This window comes from Nannobrachium achirus (assembly GCF_963921795.1).
Source record: "Nannobrachium achirus genome assembly, chromosome: 11".
In the NCBI taxonomy this organism is placed as follows: Eukaryota; Metazoa; Chordata; class Actinopteri; order Myctophiformes; family Myctophidae; genus Nannobrachium; species Nannobrachium achirus.
The window spans coordinates 10367594-10387593 of record NC_137820.1 but is presented as its reverse complement, the minus strand read 5'-3'; the positions used below and the strand labels follow the sequence as shown (position 1 = coordinate 10387593).

The 20000-nt window shown below is 43.3% G+C and overlaps 1 protein-coding gene across 1 annotated transcript in view; it reads left to right on the top strand.

Moving 5' to 3' along the window:
* Window positions 1–20000, top strand: part of sox6 (SRY-box transcription factor 6) — a gene marked incomplete at both ends in the record, with an annotated part of 101894 nt that overhangs the window by 56767 nt on the left and 25127 nt on the right. The window contains 3 exons of the mRNA XM_080736845.1: window positions 666–780; window positions 3968–4047; window positions 18187–18339. Coding sequence (XP_080592971.1) covers window positions 666–780; window positions 3968–4047; window positions 18187–18339 — 348 coding nt within the window. The remainder of the gene's footprint in view (window positions 1–665; window positions 781–3967; window positions 4048–18186; window positions 18340–20000) is intronic.

The following is a 20000-nucleotide window of genomic DNA, read 5'->3' as shown; positions in this document are numbered from 1 at the left end:
GCTCGTCAGGCAGGGACGTGCTGGCCATTGGGAAAAGCGCGACGAACGGCCGGTTCATTCCCGGGCTGGGCGGCCAACAAAGTAAATCGTCACTGTCGGGGCAGACATTTTTTCGCAAAGTAAAGCCCTGCTTCATCATACAATTAAGGCGGTCACACAAAAGTAGTGAAAACAGCTGATCTACAAGCACACAACGCCTCGCGGTGCGAGGCGTTGTGTGCTTGTGGATCGGCTGTTTTCACTAGTTTAAATCATTTTTAAAATGATAAATACAAAACAAACGGTTTTGGACATACAAGGTTTCCACCCGACAACAACGAAATATAACTCAGTAATTGGCCCACTGGCTTGTCACTTGTCATGATCTGAAATGGCAAAGTAGCAGCAGCGCTATAGAGAGAGATCTCTCTCTATAGCGTGCAATGAGGGCCTCTCCAACTCTTTTCCCTGGGCTGAATCAGGGGCCCAGCACGTCCCTGTCGTCAGGGTTGGGGGGGGTGGTGTCCCCCAGTTAAAATATGATTATTTTGGGGGTCGCGGCCTGAAAAGGTTGAGAACCACTGGGTTTAAAGTGTGTGTGTTCAAGTTGATGATGTCTAACCTGCCACCGTCTCCTCCTCTCTCAGAGATGTCTCTCTGTGTCTCTGTGTGTCTCTCAGGTGCAGGGACACATGTCTCCCCTGATGATCCCAGTGTTTCCTCACGACCAGCGTTCTCTGGCTGCAGCGGCTGCAGCACAGCAAGGCTTCCTGTTCCCCCCCAGCATGTCCTACAAACCAGGTACACACACGCACGCACGCACGCACGCACACACGCACGCACGCACACACGCACACACGCACACACACACAAACACATCTGCTACAAACACACAGCACACTGTACATACCGATTTTAGTGCACGTGGTAAAGTCCTTATGGTTCCATTCTTGCCCTCTCAAAGTTAACACTGAGGATTCGATAGTGTGCAGAGTCAAACTCTCACTGTTAACACATTGGATGTCATTATTTGGTTAATTATGTGGCTGTAGAGTGCCGCCATTGACTTCCGCTTTATTTTGAAGAGCCCCGGAAAGCCACGATCGTGTCCATGTTTTGGAAATTCACGGTTTATAATGGCGGATCAGTTTGTTTACATTTTGGTCGTGAAACTAAAATCCTAACCGCGGCCGACCGGCACGGCCCAGTGTCGCCGTGAAAAAAAGCGGTTCTTGGTTTTCAAAACGTTTGTGGAAGTAGATTCCGAGATAAAGCCCTTTCTTTTGCAGCAGCAATGAATAGGAACCTATGGAGATTTGTATGCTTCCTGATGCTCGCGGCCGAGTTGCATCATGGGATGTGTAGTGTTTTCGCTCACCAGCGGCCACCGCGGCTTCTGTTTACCTGGTAACCACGGTAACCAGGTAAGACGTCTCGAGCGTCTTAACATGGACAGTCAGCAGCTCATGCTTGCGTGCGCACACACACACACACACACACACACACACACACACACACACACACACACACACACACATACACACACACACACACACACACACACACACGCACACACACACACACACACATACACACACACACACACACACACACACACACACACACACACACACACACACACACACACACACACACACACGCAGGAACGCACGCTCACACGCACACACACGCTCGCTTCTCATTGCCTATATTCCTAAGGCAGGCTTCCAGTCACCACCTGCTCTATCCTCGTCCCTCTCACATTCCAGTCTTCCTTCATGCATTCCAGGTGCTGCCAACACACACACACACACACACACGCGCACGCACGCACGCACGCACGCACACACACACAACCATAGTCTAAACAATGTCATTGATTTACTACCGATGTTAAAGTTAAGTGGTAGTGTATTTACTGTAATTCAAAGTCTTAATCCACATTTAATGTACAAGATTTAAGCCTGCGCATGCATGCATGCATGCATGCACGCAGTACTTCTAACATACATACTGAACACATTCATGCATGCACGCAGTACTTCTAACATACATACTGGACACATTCATGCATGCACGCAGTACTTCTAACATACATACTGGACACATTCATGCATGCACGCAGTACTTCTAACATACATACTGGACACATTCATGCATGCACGCAGTACTTCTAACATACATACTGGACACATTCATGCATGCACGCAGTACTTCTAACATACATACTGGACACATTCATGCATATTCATGATAATGTATTAACGTGTAATTGCATGTTGATATGAATATCGTTTTAATCGAGTCATTAAGTCAGAGACAATCAAGGACAGAACAGCTGCCAAGCATATATAAAACACAACTATGTAAAAAGTGTAGCAGTGTCCTACCATAAAAATACATTCAACTTTTTAAATATATTATACACAAATACAGTATTCATGGGTTGCATTTGTAGTCCTAAACAGCCATGTCAAGGACCAACAAAGGTGTTTCAGTTTGTTTGATTGGCATGGAACTAATGTTCTATGCCAATCAGAACACCTGTGTTGGTCCTCAACATGGCTGGTGTAGGACTACAAATGCAACCCATGAATAGCAATGGACTGTGCTGCTTTACTGAAGAATTGTCCAGATTTAAAACAGTAAAATAGATAAATAAGATAAAGACGGACAGAAATGATACAAACCATGGCAATATTAGGTTCTCCCCCTCAACTTGGATTTATTGTTTGAGGCCAACGGTATTTATTTATGAGCGAATGAGGAAGTGTGGGGACCGAACGTTCAGAAAACTGTGGCGTGCTGAGCCACATGTTCCAGACAGCCAATACTGGCTAAACAACAACAACATGGCTCATGTTTAAATGGAGAAATGTGGAGGGGTGAGAGAGAGAGAGAGAGAGAGAGAGAGAGAGAGAGAGAGAGAGAGAGAGAGAGAGGCGACCGCCAAATTTAGAACTTTTTAAACTCAAATCTTTGCTTCTGGGGGTCCCTGGAACAACATATTTTGCGATGGGGGTCTATCCGTGGAACAAAATATTTTGAGATGGGGGTCCGCGGCCAAATACATATTTTAGGGGTCCTTAACCATTGATAGGCAGATTCTACAAATGTCTTCTAAATCCTAACGCTTTTCTATGTTGCTATCAGAGCGCGCACGCACGCGAGAGAGAGAGATTTTGAGCTTTTGTTAAAACTAGCCCTTACCCGTTCAAAGATATGAGCTCCGAAATGATGTGCAGTGTGTGGGTTATGGGGTGTGCACTGTGCACACAGTATATGAGGGATGGAAACTTTAACTGGTGCTTGCATGATAATATGTAGGAGTATCAATGTAAGAAATACCCGTTTCTTTTAATGGCTATAGAGATACTGTGTACCGATCTGCATGATTTTTGGACAACATCTGTAACAGGGCCAGACACCAGCCTGCACACACACACACACACACACACACACACACACACACACACACACACACACACACACACACACACACACACACACACACACACACACACACACACACACACACACACAGAGCTGGTTAAACATGTTGCCTCATGCTAGATGCAGAATAGATATGCCTCATGCTAGATGCAGAATAGATATAGATACACCATAAAAATGCTAATATACAGCATATGATTTGTGAAAGTGACAAACGGGCTTCACAGTTATGTCAGGTGTGTTCATATGCTAATGGTGATGCGATTTCAGATCAATTGCTCCAGCCACTGAGGAGAAACGCTGTGACAGACAGACAGACACTCACTCAGACATTCGCAAAATTATATGTTTGATTGGTATGAGGTATGGGTGTGTCTGTGTGCTGTATATGCAAATAGGTGTGTGTTTGTGTGTGTGTGTGCGTGCATGTGTGCGTGTGAGCGAGGACACGTAAATAATAATCATCATCATCTGAAACAGTGTTCCTTCTTGGTCCTACGTTAGTCTGATGTTCTGTCCTGTGCTCCTCTGACAGGTGATAACTACCCCATGCAGTTCATTCCTTCCACAATGGCAGCTGCAGCTGCATCGGGCCTCAGCCCCTTACAACTACAGGTAAGACCACTGATAACGATGGAGGATTCACACGTTTGATATAGCATCACGATCATGTGATTAGATTTTTTAAATGGGATGGATGGGACACGACAGGTATTAGCTTGCCTTAATCACGATCTCGATTTGTGTCATTTTAATGACGCTTGTTTTATTTGACACACCAACAAAGAAGGCCTGCCCCAGGCCTCTCCTATAGCACGACAGTTCATTCTTTATCTGATTCTCTGCTATTATGAAATTAAACATTTGTACTTGTGGCGTGTACTGTATATGTAAACCTTTATTGGTGTTGTGAAAGAATACTTTACAATGACAAAAGTAACAGAGATATATGGATAAAATGAAAAATAAAAATGCATTGTACTATATCCAATCTGCATTGTTAACACACTTCAGTATTTGATGAGCCTTTTTTTATGAAATGCTGTTCGGGGAGTCACAAATCTCTATACTTATGTTAACATGCTACATGCTAACATCCTTAATCTGCGCACGCAAATACATACAGTACATGACACGCACGCACGCACGCACGCACGCACGCACGCACGCACGCACGCACGCACGCACGCACGCACACACACATATGCATGCACATACACTAATTCCCTTCTTTGACAATAGTTTTGGTTGTTGTTTTATTAACATAGCACCTCTTATCCCGGTCCTTGTCAGCTGTCTGTCACAAACACAAAAGGCTGTTTTTTATGATGAATCACTGTGGAATTCTGCCCCACCAGCGCAACACCTGGCCCGGGCAATTCATCAACGTTTTTTATTGCTGCTTGACACCTGTGGTTCCAAAATAGCACTTATAATACATAATGGTTATCATAGAACATATTTGCAAAGAGAGCGAGGGAGAAAGAAAGAGAGAGAGAGAGAGAGAAAAAAGAACAAAAAAGATGGGAGGGAGAGGAAAAAACATACAACGCCGATCCCCTCTCTCTCTCTCTCCCCAAAGGGTGTTGGGAATTTCACAACACAAAGGTTTTACGACGCCACTACACCTCCATTAGGAAAAGAGAGAGAAAAAAACGTTCCCAGTTAACAATGTTGCTTATTGCCTCATGTTGTGTTAACCCATTTAGAACAGGTACATTATTGTGTATCATTATTTTATGCTTTAACTATTGAAAAATAGCAGATATACAAGCTCACAGCGCGGCACCGAGTGCCGCGCTGCGAGCTTGTAGATCTGCTATTTTTGAAAAATGGTGAAAATTTTAATTTTGACCCGATTCTATAAGTGTCTTTTAAATCCTTCTAGGGTTATTTTTGAAAAACCTTTGTTTCTATGTCAGCAATCTGGCTATAGCCGTCGTCAAAGAAAATGTCCTTTTCACTTAACTGGAGCTCAGTTAGTCTGTTCTCGAGAGACTACCATGTCAGTGGTTCGCAAACGTTTTGATGTGAAGGACCCCCAAAATTACATGTATTTTGCCACTGACCCGCATCTCAAAATATTTAGTTCCAGGGACCACCCGGAAGCAAAATTTGAGTTACAAACGTTTGCTTTGAAAATACATATATTCAAAGATTTGCACACATTTTCACGACTTTTTCAAAAATAGCAGATCTACAAGCTCGCAGCGCGGCACTCGGTGCCGCGCTGTGAGCTTGTATATCTGCTATTTTTCACTGGTTAAAGCATTCAATAATTCTAGGCCTAAATGGGTTGTAACGTAGCGGCGCTATCAGTGGTTGTGAGTAATCCTTATCTGAACTTTATTCAATGTGGATTGAGGAGTTCACTCATTGAAGGCCTCATTAAGCTCTATTGAGCTAACAAAGCACCTTGCTGTGCGGGCTGTGTGCTTACACGTGTGTGTGTGTGTGTGTGTGTGTGTGTGTGTGTGTGTGTGTGTGTGTGTGTGTGTGTGTGTGTGTGTGTGTGTGTGTGTGTGTGTGTGGTAGTGGAGGGGAAGTGAACCTATCTTCGCTTTAAACGATCAAAGGCCAAAAGAATTACACGGAATTCATGCATATAAGAGAACGGGGGAGTGGAGAGGAAAAGGAAAATACCTGAATGAAAGAGGAAGCTGTCTGCCGTTTTTTAAAGCCTAGGAAGTGAAGAGAGCAAGCGTTAAGGAGAGAGAAAGTGTTCGAGACGGGGAACGATCTGAAAGGGAAATTCTGCGAGACGGAGGTGCTGGCTCGGAGCGCATGTTTTGACATTGTTTTGACAACAATGGCGATGCCAAAAGTAATCAAGTCGAGATTTATGAGTCATAGCTGTCTTATTTATGGCTCTTTATCTCCAGAATGTTGCCAGTAGCGCTCTTTGTGCCGACGTAGCACTCAGTGTCTGTTGCTTTATGTGAAGCTAATATTGAAGTGTATTGGGTGACATTCACAAAGAGATGAGGATATATGAGAAGTATGGGGGAGTTAAAAAGAAATTGAATCATAAAATTTCACCTGGAACTGAGAACACATTTTTACTCAAGTACAGTAATATTATATGGCATACTGTATGTATAGTATGTGCAATCTATATTACATACATTCTTATCCATGTAGTAGGTTTGGTAAATGTCGCACGTGGCGATTCAACTGAATGATGTGTGCTAATTAATATATCAATAAACACATTAAACAGTAAACTGAAATGTAATTTCATGAGCATTATTCTTCTGCCCGCACTATCTTAAAGCCTAGTGGCCTACTTCTTGCCATTGTGGTTACGCTATAGTGCTACAGTATGTGTCCCTCCCCCTCTCAACCTTGGCCTTGCTCTCTCAATAGCGTGGCCTTCTGAGAGAGGAGGCACACAGCACAGGTCAGCTCACAGAAACATCTGTGATGGCCTCAAGTGTTCTTCTTTTTTTTACTTTTTTACTCCTCCCACACAGCCACGTCTGTTTAGGGTTTTCTTTTTCGACCTGGCCTGGGCCCTGTTTGTGTTGTTATTGCTGTCATGCCAATTGACTTCAAATCGTATCACTTCTCCAGTTCTACACTTCTCTAAGTGTCGAACTCTAAATAGCTCCATTGCTCCAACTAGGCTTAAGAAATCCTAACCCTAGCAGAAAGTCTGAAAATGTTACCTTTCCATATACATAGGAAATGATCAAAGACGGTCTTTGGAGGACAGACATAATTCATACAACCTCTATCCCATTTCTCTAACGTTTCGAGTCACATTTCAGTCTAGGCCATTACCCTTGTATAGTAACACCAATCTACAGTATTTATACCATGTACCAAATTCAACAAAAAACATTCACTTGCATCATAAATAATGCCAGAATCTTTTCCAATTTGGGTGGGTATACGATATGTGCCAGCCTTTTTTGACCATTTTGCCACAACTCTGCAGAGCCACAGCGAATCCAAAAATAGTAAGATATGAGCACATTTCATTCTGAATGAAGATTAGAATGCCTACTTTCACCTGCAAGATTATGCAATAAAAGGCAAAACCCGGTGATTTTCGGGATAGGCACCACGGACATGAAAATAACCACCTGGAAATCTTTGGGATAGGCACCAAATGAGATGAATGACATACAATGCAGTACCTGATGTCCTCCCTACACCATACATTTCCTTTAAGACTGTCTACAGTGTGCAGGCAGTTACCCCAGGTTAATAAAAGATCAGCACACCAGTTTCAGTGATCTGCTTATCTTATTCAACAAATAAATAAATAACCACGAATAAAATAAATAAATACGTTGAATGTTTATAACATTCATGACACAGTGGGATCTTTGTCCTGCAGCACAGCCAAATAAAATGTTCTGAAGTTCTGGACCGATGCTTCGTAAATATACAAAATATGGAATATACATTAGGAGATGCATCTGTGCAGTCTCAATTGTTGCAAACTCTAAAACAGAAGCATCAGCTGTCTCAGACAGCGGAAGGCTTTTTCTGTCGCCGTGTGTTCAGTTAATCATGCCGTTAAGTAGATTAGTTGGTGCAGAAGTTCAGTTTGTCACTTTGTTTTGTAAAGGCAGTGGTTTTTACATTTTGGTTGTTCAACTTAAATCTGACACGAAGAAAAGTTTGAATTCCTATATTGCGAGGGGTTGTGAGCATGTAGATTGGCTATTTTCACAATTTCTGCCTCTAATATTTGACAATTTGGCCAATGTTTAATTTGTCATTTTAGAGATATTAAAAAGTCCTTACATTTTCACTTTAGAAATGTGCAGATACTCACTTAAACGTTATGTTGGTTTGTTAACTGCTGAGTGAGAAAATAATGTTGCACATTAACCTATTCATCTGGGGACCCCCCAAAATAATTTGGGATCCCCCTTGGGGGTTCCATTCCACAGGTTGAGAACCACTGGTCTAGATTAATGAATAGCCAATCATTTGGATTCTTTGACTGCCATCTGTGTCAAACTAAGATGGATTGGCAGCGGTGGTCCTGGACCATGTTATATTTGTCACACAAGCGTCTTACCCCGTAAGGTTGAGTGTGATCATTCCATCATTGATAATTGGTTGGTAAATACTTTGAATGCCAACATTGGCATAGCAGTAGACAGGGAACCACTGCCAGGATAGCAGTTGACACTAATCCATAACATGAGCTGACAACGTAGATAAGCATGCTATGATGCTATTGGCAAGTCATTTTAATGCAATAGTTTCAAATGTTGCATTAAATCAACCGAAACGGCAACTTGAAAGTCAATAACACAGTCAGTTCAGGGCTATTTAAGTATAATGCTCTAATGATTGTTCAACCATGGGCTGTTTTGGTGCAACCTAAGACATACAGTAACACTTCTCCATCATTCAATTCTAATACAATATGTTGGGAAGGGAAGAAGACAGACTTAATAATGGCAGACTCTTGAACAAATAAACCCTGTTGTTGTAAACTATAGCATCATTGACTTCTCACACCATAAACAAACCACTGAAAATATCATGTTATCAGTAACAAAATGACAGAAACCAATTGTTTCCAGAACCTCGGAGGAGCTAGGCCTCTCCACCACCAAACCCTGACAGATTTTTGGTCTATCTCTCTATATATTTTATTACATTTCGCTGTTTATTTGTCTCTCACAAAACTAAATCCCTCTAAAGTCTGTATAGGCTATTTAGCTATTTTCCTCTGCATGGGCCAGCACAGTGGCAGTCAATCCATTTACCCCCATCCCATCTTCCTCCTTCCTCCCGTGAACCTGCTGAAAAACAAAACCTCATTTGTCTGGTGGGCCATTGGGATCGATAGCTGCTTGACGCTAAAAGAGGCTTGCTAAGGGGAATCTCCACTTAAGCCAATCAGAACGGGTACACAGTATTGTGTATCATTATTTTATGCTTTAACTATTGAAAAATAGCAGATATACAAGCTCACGAGCTGCAAGCTTGTAGATCTGCTATTTTAGAAAAATCGTGAAAATTAGAATTTTGACCTGATTCTATAAGTGTCATATGAATCCTTCTAAGATTTTTTGAAAAACCTATGTTTCTATGTCAGCAATCCAGTTAGCCATCGTCAAAGAAAAGGTCCTTTTCACTTAACTGTAGCTCAGCTAGTCTGTTCTTGAGAGACTACTATGTCAGTGCAACTTTTTCATGTGAAGGACCCCCAAACTGATGTGTATTTGGCCACAGACCCCCATCTCAAAATATTTAGTTCCAGGGACCCCCCAGAAGCAACATTTGAGTTACAAATGTTCGCTTTAAAAATACATATATTCAAAGATTTGCACACATTTTCACCTCTTTAAAAAAAATAGCAGATCTACAAGCTCGCAGCGCGGCACCGAGTGCCGCGCTGTGAGCTTGTATATCTGCTATTTTTTTTAATAGTGAAAGCATCCAATAAGTTTAGGCCTAAATGGGTTAAGCCATCCGGGGGCAGTCAGGACTGACCACAGAAGAATGTTATGGAGTAACAGTGTTCATTTATCCTGCATCTAATTCTGTATTAGTACTGTATACACACTAGCACTGTAATTATATCTGAAGCCTTTATCGTGACACTATCCATGTATTATGAAAACTAGACCTTACCCGTTCGAAGATATGTGCTCCAAAATATGTCAAACGCACCCGGTGAAAGTGTGTGTGAGAGAGAGAGAGAGAGAGAGAGAGAGAGAGAGAGAGAGAGAGAGAGAGAGAGAGAGAGAGAGAGAGAGAGAGAGAGAGAGAGAGAAACATCCCTAACTGTGAGAGAAAGGGGTGTGTGTGTGTGTGGGGCTACAGATCCCATGGCCTGGAGGAACGGACCGTAACCCTGGCAACAGACAGCAGAGTTCAACAGAAGTGGTTAAGAAAACGCTAATAAACTGCTTTAATTTGGAAGAAATGAAATTCGGGCTCCGTCAGTGTTGGTATAATGCTAATGGCCAATACCATGTGAACTTTGGGATCAGTTGCTGAAGCGAGTGAATAGATAAACGTAGATAAGCGTGAGCGTTAGAGCATGAGTTAGAGCGTTAGAGTGTGAGTTTGCTCCTTTATTAGTAGGATGATGCAGTGGTAACACTTTCGTAGTCCGCTGTCGTGTCTTTGTTCCATACGGATCTCCCAGTAGTGCTTGGAATGGGAGTGACAATACTGTCCCAGCAAGCACGGTCAGGACCTGGACCAATCGGTGACGTCTCGATTGGGGCCAGATCAAGTCAAACCACGACTAGTCAGATCTGGCCTAGAATATCAACTGATGTCAACCTAAATAAATCCTGAACACGGAAATAGACTTCCTGGACAGAGAGGGTCCGATCGAGGCCAGATAAATATCATAACTAGTCAGATATGTCCCAGAATTTAACCTTACATGCACATCTTTCAACTAACATTACAAACAATAACAATAATCCTGTCAAACTAGAAAGTGCACATGACGTACTGGTAGTGGCGTCAAGATCATCCCCATATGGGCTGTGATCTGGCCTAGTGTTCTGAACGTCACCGGAGTCACCGGAGAACGTTATCATAACGTCATCATGACGTCATTTGGCTTGCAGGGGTAGCTCAGGATGCAGAGCAGATGTCTTGGATTCGGAAGTATCCCGGTCAGATCCCTGGCTCCTCCTGGCCGCTTGTAAAAGTGTCCTTGAGCAAGACTCTCAATCCCTAACTGATGATGACAAGTTGGTGCCTTGCACGGTTTCCTCTGCCGTTAGTGTGTGAATGTGTGAATGAGTGGATGTAATGCACAGTAAAGCACCTTATAGAGAAAGGCATTATATAAAATTAGTCATTCTAAAATGTAATGTAGGCCTTATGTGGCGCCCATGCATAGTGCTGTGTATAACACTAATGTTGTTTGACACAGTCTAATGATGGCATGTCTTTCCTGTGCAATTTTCTTTCCCAAACAACTAATCTTGGGAAAAGAAATCTGGTAGGTGAAAACTGACTGTTATGCTATACAGTACATGATTCAGACGGCCTTCACGAAGAGACCACCACAAGGCACCACATATCCCAATTTCCTACGTTCAAACCCTGCTTGAGGACTGTCGTCAAATGTCATCCCAAAACCTCCTTCCTCCTCTGTTTCTTGTCTCTAGCTCCACACAAAAAAACAAACACATTGTCGATTTTCAAGGCTTGAAAATGATGGACTAATCATTTACATTTTAGTCAAATTAGCACTAACGGGGCAAAAGCCCCATGTCAGATAATCCCTTGTGGCCAACAGGGCTCTGTTTGAGTTCCCCGTTTGTCAATTTGTAATTTAGGAAATTGCGGCATTGTCTTCCCCCGTGGGGTTGGGGGTGGGGGTGGGGGTGGGGGTGGCTGACTGGCTGAGAGATCTGGTCCGGGGGTTGTTTACGCTGCACATTAGCCCTCCTCTCTGTCAGCCATCGATCTCTGACTGAACGTCTAAGGGAAAAAGGAGGGGGAGGGTTAGTACAGTAGAAAATGTCTTTTATAGTTAATCTTTTTTTTTGTTGGACAGCCAGTTGTTCTCAGTGTTATTTGTTGCTGCTGTTGGGACTGCAGCCAGGAGCGCAACAGCAATGTATGCGTGTATGACTGATGTGTCTGTGTGTTACACCAGTGGTTCTCAACCTTTCCAGGACGCGACCCCCCAAAACAATCATATTTTAACTGGGGACCCCCCCACCCTGACGAGCACTAAGAATTGAGGCATTACATTTGTATGACGGTTCTATTGTGAAGATAACCGATCTACATGCCCACAACGCCTCGCAACGCGAGGCGTTGTGAGCATGTAGATCTGCTATTTTCACAATTTCAGCCTCTAACATTTGACAATTTGACCAATGTTTAATTTGTCATTTCACAGGTATTAAAAAATGTAATTGTCACTTTAGAAATGTGCATAAACCCTCTCTATACACTTAAACTGTATGTTGGTTTGTTTACTGTTGAGTGAGAAAACAATGTTGCACATTAAGTTAATCATCTGGGGACCCCCCAAAATAACTTGGGGGTCCCGACCTACAGGTTGAGAACCACTGTGTTACACACACACGCACGCACGCACGCACGCACGCACGCACGCACACACACACACACACACACACACACACACACACACACTTCCCTCTATCCCCCCACCTCCAAACCCAAACCAACTCCCTCAGTTTACACTTTACATTTTAGGCATTTAGCAGACGCTCTTAATCCAGAGTGACTTACAATAAGCAAGGTGATACATTCATCAATACAATTAGCAAGGTAAATATAACAATATATCAACGTCAAAACGCCAGTAAGACTCCCTAAATCAGGAGAAAAACGACCGTCAGGTCGTATACACAAACTTTAGAAGGCAATGAGGCAATCAGTAGGGAATATGGGAAATGGGACAGATCCATGTTGATGACATTTAGAGACAGAGATTTAGTGATACTGTGTACCGCTTTGCGTGATGGTGGCGCTAGATGGCACAGATGCATGTTGATGACATGACTGTAGAGATACTGTGTAGCGCTTTGCGTGATTTTAGGGCAACATCTGTAGGAGCAGTGTCCAAAAATGTGTTTTGCAAGAATCGGCCTCATGGTGGCGCTAGAAGAGGGCCATGTGAGAAATGAGGGGTTGTGGTTTGGCAGCCTAGGAGTGTGTGTGCAAAGTTTGGCATGGATAGGGGCAACGGTGGCGATATGAGTAGGGGAAAAGTGTGACGTGACGGACAGACTGACAGACTTACTGACTGACTGACTGACTGACTGACAGCCGGGGGAGGTTTTGATAGTAACTGCGACCTGACGGTCGCAAAAAACAACGTAGGTAGACCAAGCAACTAATCAGTGAAACATTATATATACCTAAAAATGCTTTCATGTATGGTCATTGAGGGTATAGGCGAGTGCTATGGTAAGTGCTATGAGCTTAGGTGGAGTCTGAAAAGGTGAGTCTTCAGGCCTCAGCGGAAGCTAGGGAGTGAGTCAGTCGTTATAAGTACGACAGGGACTTTATTCCACAGTTCCCTCTATCCAACAACCCAAACCAACTCCCCCACTCCTCCCCTCCTGCTCCCTCTATCCCCCCACCACCTCCAACAACCCAAACCAACTCCCCCACTCCTCCCCTCCCCTGCTCCTGTAAGAGTATCACCGGCTGCGGTAACCTTGTGGTCGGTTTGATTGACAGCGCGAGGCCTGCCTCGCCGACCGGCCAGCGAGCGAGCGAGCGAGCTCCACTCGGCGGAGAGAGGTTCTTATGATGAGGAGGGAATGGAGGGGTCTCGTGTTCGCCAGAGGGCTGCATTGCATGCCCCCCCCACCACCACCACCCCCCTACTCTCTCTCTCCGCGTCTCTCTTTTCTGTCTCGGCCCGCCGCGCTCCAAGAAAAACAAGCAGCGTGACATCGGGGCTTTGTTTTAGGCGGCGAGAGGCCCCTTCTGTTTGCGTTTAATATCGCTCCACAGAGAGAGGGGGGGGGGAGGATGGAGAGGAGGAGAGGGAGAGAAAGGGAGACAGGGGATAGCGTTTTGGCTTTGTATCGTATCGTATCGTTTTACAATGCAAATAATCGATATAATGGAAACTAAGTACCTGTGCCTTGTATTTAGCTAAATGAAAAAGAGGGGTCTAATTACAGTACTTCTCCATTCCATATTGCTACTCTTGGTCTATCGATAAATGTGTGTAATCTCTGTGTTCATGTCAAGGTGCGGTGTTGTAATATAATGTCCATGTATTTGCTAGAGAATCACAGTGTTTACTTATTTATATCCATAAAACCTGCTCTAATAATTTCTTTGCTAAATCTATATCGATTTTAAATCATTGAATCAAATCGTATCGTATCGCCCAGTGAATTAACCAATATCGTCCATGTATGGTATCGTCAACCATGTATCGTGATGCATATCGTATCGCTATTAAATGTATCGTTACACCCCTAATCAGTAGCCTACAGAGGGGTTGGGAGTAGGGGAGGAGGATGAGGAGAGAGAGAAAGAGAGAGAGAGAGAGAAGGAGAAGTGGGCGATGAGGAGAAGAAAGGTGGGAGCTAGATGAGAGAGGGGGAGACGTGAGTAGAACTAGAGTAGATGTGATGGAACAGTGGTGGTCTCACATTGTTATTCTGTCTTTTTTTCTGTCTCTGTTTTTTCGGACCTCTGGTCCCGGGGGATCTTGCAGTTTTGACTGCGGAGAAACTGGATCTCACAACACTGGGGCCTTTGAGAGACAGGGGGAGAGAGGAGGGAGGAATGAGAGATAGTGTGTGTGTGCGTGTGTGTGTGTGTGCGTGTGTGTGTGTGTGTGTGCGTGCAGGGGCGTCACACCACATTCTGGGCCCTGGGTACAAGGATTCACTGCGGGCCCCCCATGAATGTTAACTATTGAAAAATAGCAGATATACAAGCTCACAATGCCGCGCTGCGAGCTTGTAGATCTGCTATTTTTGAAAAAATTGTGAAAATGTGTGCAAGAAACCCATGTTTCCATGTCAGTGATGCTCAAACTTTTTCATGTGAAGGACCCCCAAAAAATGATATGAATTTGGCCACGGACCCCCATCTCAAAATATTTACTTCCAGGGACCCCCCCGGAAGCAAGATTTGAGTTACAAATGTTCGCTTAAAAAATACATATTGAAAGATTTGCACACATTTTCAGGACTTTTCAAAAATAGCAGATCTACAAGCTCGCAGCGCGGCACTCGGTGCCACGCTGTGAGCTTGTATATCTGCTATTTTTCAATAGCTAAAGTTACTAGGGCCCCTCCACCTTGGGCCCTAGTAACTCAGTCCCACTTTCCTACCCCTTGTGACGCCCCTGTGTGCGTGTGTGTGTGTGTGTGTGTGTGTGTGTGAGAGAAGAAGAGAGATTAAGGTGAGGATAAGCACTCTGACCACTAGGGGCTTCTAGAGACAGTGAGGGGGAAACATGACAGATAAAGGACAGTAACGTGACCAGATAATATATCGGCCACATTATCACAACATCCCTGGCTGGAGCCCCGTGTTCCTTTTCCCCTCGCTCTGCCCTTTAGAAAGAAAGAGGTAGAGCACAGGGACTGGAGAGGAGGCAGGCCTTACAATAGAGCAGGGGTCTTCAACGTTTTCAGGCCAAGGACCCCTTAGTTGAGAGAGAGATGAAGCAGGGACCCCCCACAACCTTTTCATAGATTCCATATGGTTTCATTGTTTGACAGCACACTCGTCAGTGTATTTTCGATTCATGTCAACATTTTCAGATATTTGAACTGTTAATACTTAAACTTGAACTGTCAATACTTAATAAACTTGACCTTTCACTCTGTACTTAGTCTGCTCTTTTCCCCAAACCTCTTTGCCGAAAATAGCCGATCTACAAGCTCGCAACGCCTCGCAGCGCGAGGCGTTGTGAGCTTGTAGATCTGCTATTTTTGGCCACAGTTCTCAGAATATGGACACTATAGGGTTTAGTTGTTAATATAAAAAGGATTGGAAGATTTTAGAGGACCCCCTGTAGTAACTCTGAGGACCCCCTAGGGGTCCCGGTTCCGGAGTCCGGACCCCCTGTTGAAGACCCATGCAATAGAGTAAGAAAAAGACAAAGAAAGAAGTCAAGAGAAAAGGAATGAAAGATCCACGTGGTCGAGGGCCATGGCCAGCTCTGTCTGGGTGGTTTTCCTGCATGACGACTGACTCTTTGATACTGCTCTCTCCTCACACACTCGTGTGCTCCGAGACAGGAGTTGACAGGGGTTGGAGGCAGCGGTTTGTCTGGGCAGCGAGCTTTGATTTAAACGATTTAGACCTGGGAAAAAAAAGTCTTCTAGATCCCTACAGTTTTCTGAAAAACCTATGTTTCTAACTTTCTATGTCAGTGTTTCTCAAACTTTTTCACGTCAAGGAACCCCCTAGGAATTATATGTCAACAACGACCACGGACCCCCCATCTGAAAATATTTCGTTCCTGGGACCAAGAGATAGAAGGATTTGCGTTACAAATGTGACAGAGGCTGGAGAAAAGGTCCTTATGTCTGCATTGATCTTTTTTCAGCTTTTTGCAGATCATGAAAGTACGGAATATAAGCTTTCAAATGACATGTCGTTCATTGAAATCTGACTATATTTGAAGAAGATTATGCTTATCTGAATGTAGTCAAACCTCAAACCAAGAATCGGAGTAAAGGGCTCTCAAAGTTTGTCACACTGCTTTAAATATGCTTTTAAATATATACATTCAAAGATTTGCACACATTTTCACGATCTTTCAAAAATAGCAGATCTACAAGCTCGCAGCGCGGCACTCGGTGCCACGCTGTGAGCTTGTATATCTGCTATTTTTTAATAGTTAAAGCATGGAATAATGGTTAAAGTGGTGGCACAGATATGCGCATACCCGGTCTAATTGGGTTAAACCCCCGGACTCAGGACCCACAGTTTCAGCTCTCAAAAGTCCTGTTAAGTGCGCCTTGGACTGAAAAATATAGACGAGTTATTTTCTTTTTCAGAAGGTGAACTTTTCATACGCTCATAATGCCTGTCCAGAAGGATTTCTGTCTTAAAACGTTGCTCTTTCCAAGTGGATTTATCTCTCTCTCTCTTTTTGTCTTCTTAGATTAATTTCAGGGCCGGTTTTTTGAATTGGCTACAACACAGTACAATCTGTAGATGGATTGCAGACATATTCTAATCCTCACATTTATTTCCCCCCCCCCACTTTTGATACAAGCACTAAACAGTAAAGATTACATTTAGATTTCAGGTTGTAAAACATTGTGTCACTGTCGGCCAGAAACCTCGTATCTCCAAGTTAGACATTTGTATGTTTTTCATAAAGTAAAGCCCTGCTTCATCATACAAGACTGTCGCACAAAACTAGTGAAAATAGCAGATCTACAAGCACACAACGTGTGTGCTTGTAGGTCGGCTATTTTCACTAGTTTAGATCATTTCGAAAACGATAAATACAAAACGAACGGTTTTGGACATGCGAGGTTTCCACCCGACAACGGCGATTTGTTTACCTATATACCATCTGTTTCAAAACCAGAGGAAAGCAGACCTACTACAGTACATTTGAACCTTAACTCATGACTAGCCAGAGAAAAGTCATTTGTCATCCACAAGTCAAGCTCTCGGAGCAACACACTGACTGGAGTGAGGAGTGTCTTGAAGGGCCCGTGGCCTCAGAGACCTTTGTGCGTTCCTTTAGCTATTGTGTGGATTTATATCAGGACGGTAGATGGCTCTACAAGCTGCCGAGAAGCATCTGCAGAACGAATAAGTGTCAAAGATAGATTGGGGATCATTTAAGGGAGATGTGTTTTTTCTGGAGCCCGATAAACAGTCGCCCCCTCAAACAAAAGTTCCATTTGTGTGTGACGCTCTCGCCAACGTGGCTACAGTGCACTTCAGACTGGGGGGAAGACAGTGTGTCTGGTATTTGTGGGTGCGTTGCCTGCAAGTGTGCGTGTGTGCGTGTGTGTGTGTGTGTGTGTGTGTGTGTCTGTGTGTGTGTAGGTGTGCGTGTGTGTGTGTGTGTGTGTGTGTGTGTGTGTGTGTGTGTGTGTGTGTGTGTGTGTGTGTGTGTGTGTGTGTGTGTGTGTGTGTGTGCACGCGCTTGCGTGCATGTGTGTGGTGGGGGTGGTATATGGTAATAGAGGAGAAGAAACAAGAGAGAGAGAGAGAGGGAATGAAAGAGAGAGGTGAAAGCCACCATGGGCTATAGCGCCTAGCGGTGCTGGCTAGCAATGCTAATGGCCTGTGGTGTTTCCTCTCTCCTCTGTATAGCAACTGTACGCGGCCCAGCTGGCTAGCATGCAGATCTCTCCGGGAGCCAAGATGGCTCCTCTCCCCCAGCCTCCCAACTCCTCGGGCCCCCTCTCCCCCTCCGCCTCCAAGAACGACAAGAGAGCGTCCACCAGCCCTGTTACTCACATTAAGGTGAGTCACATGTTGATTAGTAGCTTAACAATAACTTAGCATATCGTCACTGTCTGGTACGACCGCAGTCGCGGACGGTTGGCCGGAAAAGGCCCAGAGTACAACAACAATCGTCTACTGTATACCGTAAGTCAGTCAGCTCCGGTGCTAGTAACTGACTGTGGTGGAAAAGGTACTCACATTTCTTACTTAAGTAAAAGTATCAATACTGCAATATAGAAATACTACAAGTAAAAGTCCGGAATTCAAAATGTACTTGAGTAAAAGTACAAAAGTTTGGGCATCAAACTATACCAAGAGTAAAAGTACAAAATGTTTGAAAATAGCAGATCTACAATCTATTTTCAAACAGCCTTATGTATAAAACAGGGAGGGCTAAAGTGGATTAATATATGTTTTATAATATGATCACTTATATCTATAAGTAACTAGTAACTAATGTTTTCAAATAAATGTATAGAGGAGTAAAAAGTACAACATTTGGATCCGAGATGTAATGGAGTAGAAGTAAAAGTATTGGAAATTGAAAATGCTCAAGTAAAGTACAAATAACTCAAAAGTGTACATAAGTACAGCACTTAAAGTAAATTTACTTTGTTATTTTACACCACTGGTAACTGAAAATACTGATAGTTTTCTATTCTACCAGCGAACCAATTGGTGACTCATGTCTAAATTAAATCCAGATAAGACAGCAAGAATGAAACCACGCCATATTCAGAGCTGAGAACCATGGTTTTAGAAGGTGTGCTACTGGACCCAGCCCTGCTGTCCCAAGACTGAATCCTAGGGCAGGGGTCTTCAACAGGGGGTCCTCGGAGTTACTACAGGGGGTCCTCCAAATCTTTGTGTGATAGAAACTTTCTTTCTCCTTTTTTATATTAACCACTTGAACCCTAGTGTCCATCATTCTGAGAACTAGCCAAAAATAGCAGGTCTACAAGCTCACAACGCCTCGTGCTGGCGTTGTGAGCTTGTAGATCGGCTATTTTCGGCAAAGAGCTTTGGTGTAGAGGGGAAAAAGAGCAGACTAAGTACAGAGTGAAAGGTCAAGTATTGATGGTTCAAGTGGTTAAATGCACAATAATATAATATCAGCAGTCAATCAGATTCAGTGTTGATTTCGTCGACTAAAACTATGACAAAAAATGTTTGTCGACTGTGTTTTTTTCACGGACGAAAACTAAATAAAAACTAAGCTGTGATGACTAAAACTAAGACTAAATATATTGACAATTTCGTCAACAAAATAAAAACTAGACTAAAACGTTAGGGAGGGACTAGTGGAGAAGAGAGTCATTTTATGTTTGGTTGCTCTCAGGTTTTGCGCGCTGAAAATAGCAGATCTACAATCTCGTGAGTTTGTAGATCGGCTATTTTCAGCACGCAACCAAGTGTAAAATCAGTCATTATGATGCCATCAAGGCCCGCCAAAATACTTGAGTTGACTAAATCAACTGAAGATTTAGTCGACTAAAACCTTATAATATTTAGTTGACTAAAATTAGACTAAAACTAAAACTTTTCAGGTGAGTAAAATTATGACTAAAACTAAATGACATTTTATTCAAAAGACTATGACTAAAACTAAATCAAAATTTGCTGTCAAAAACAACACTGCAGTCAATAAGATTATAATAAAAGTGACATTGTGTGCATGC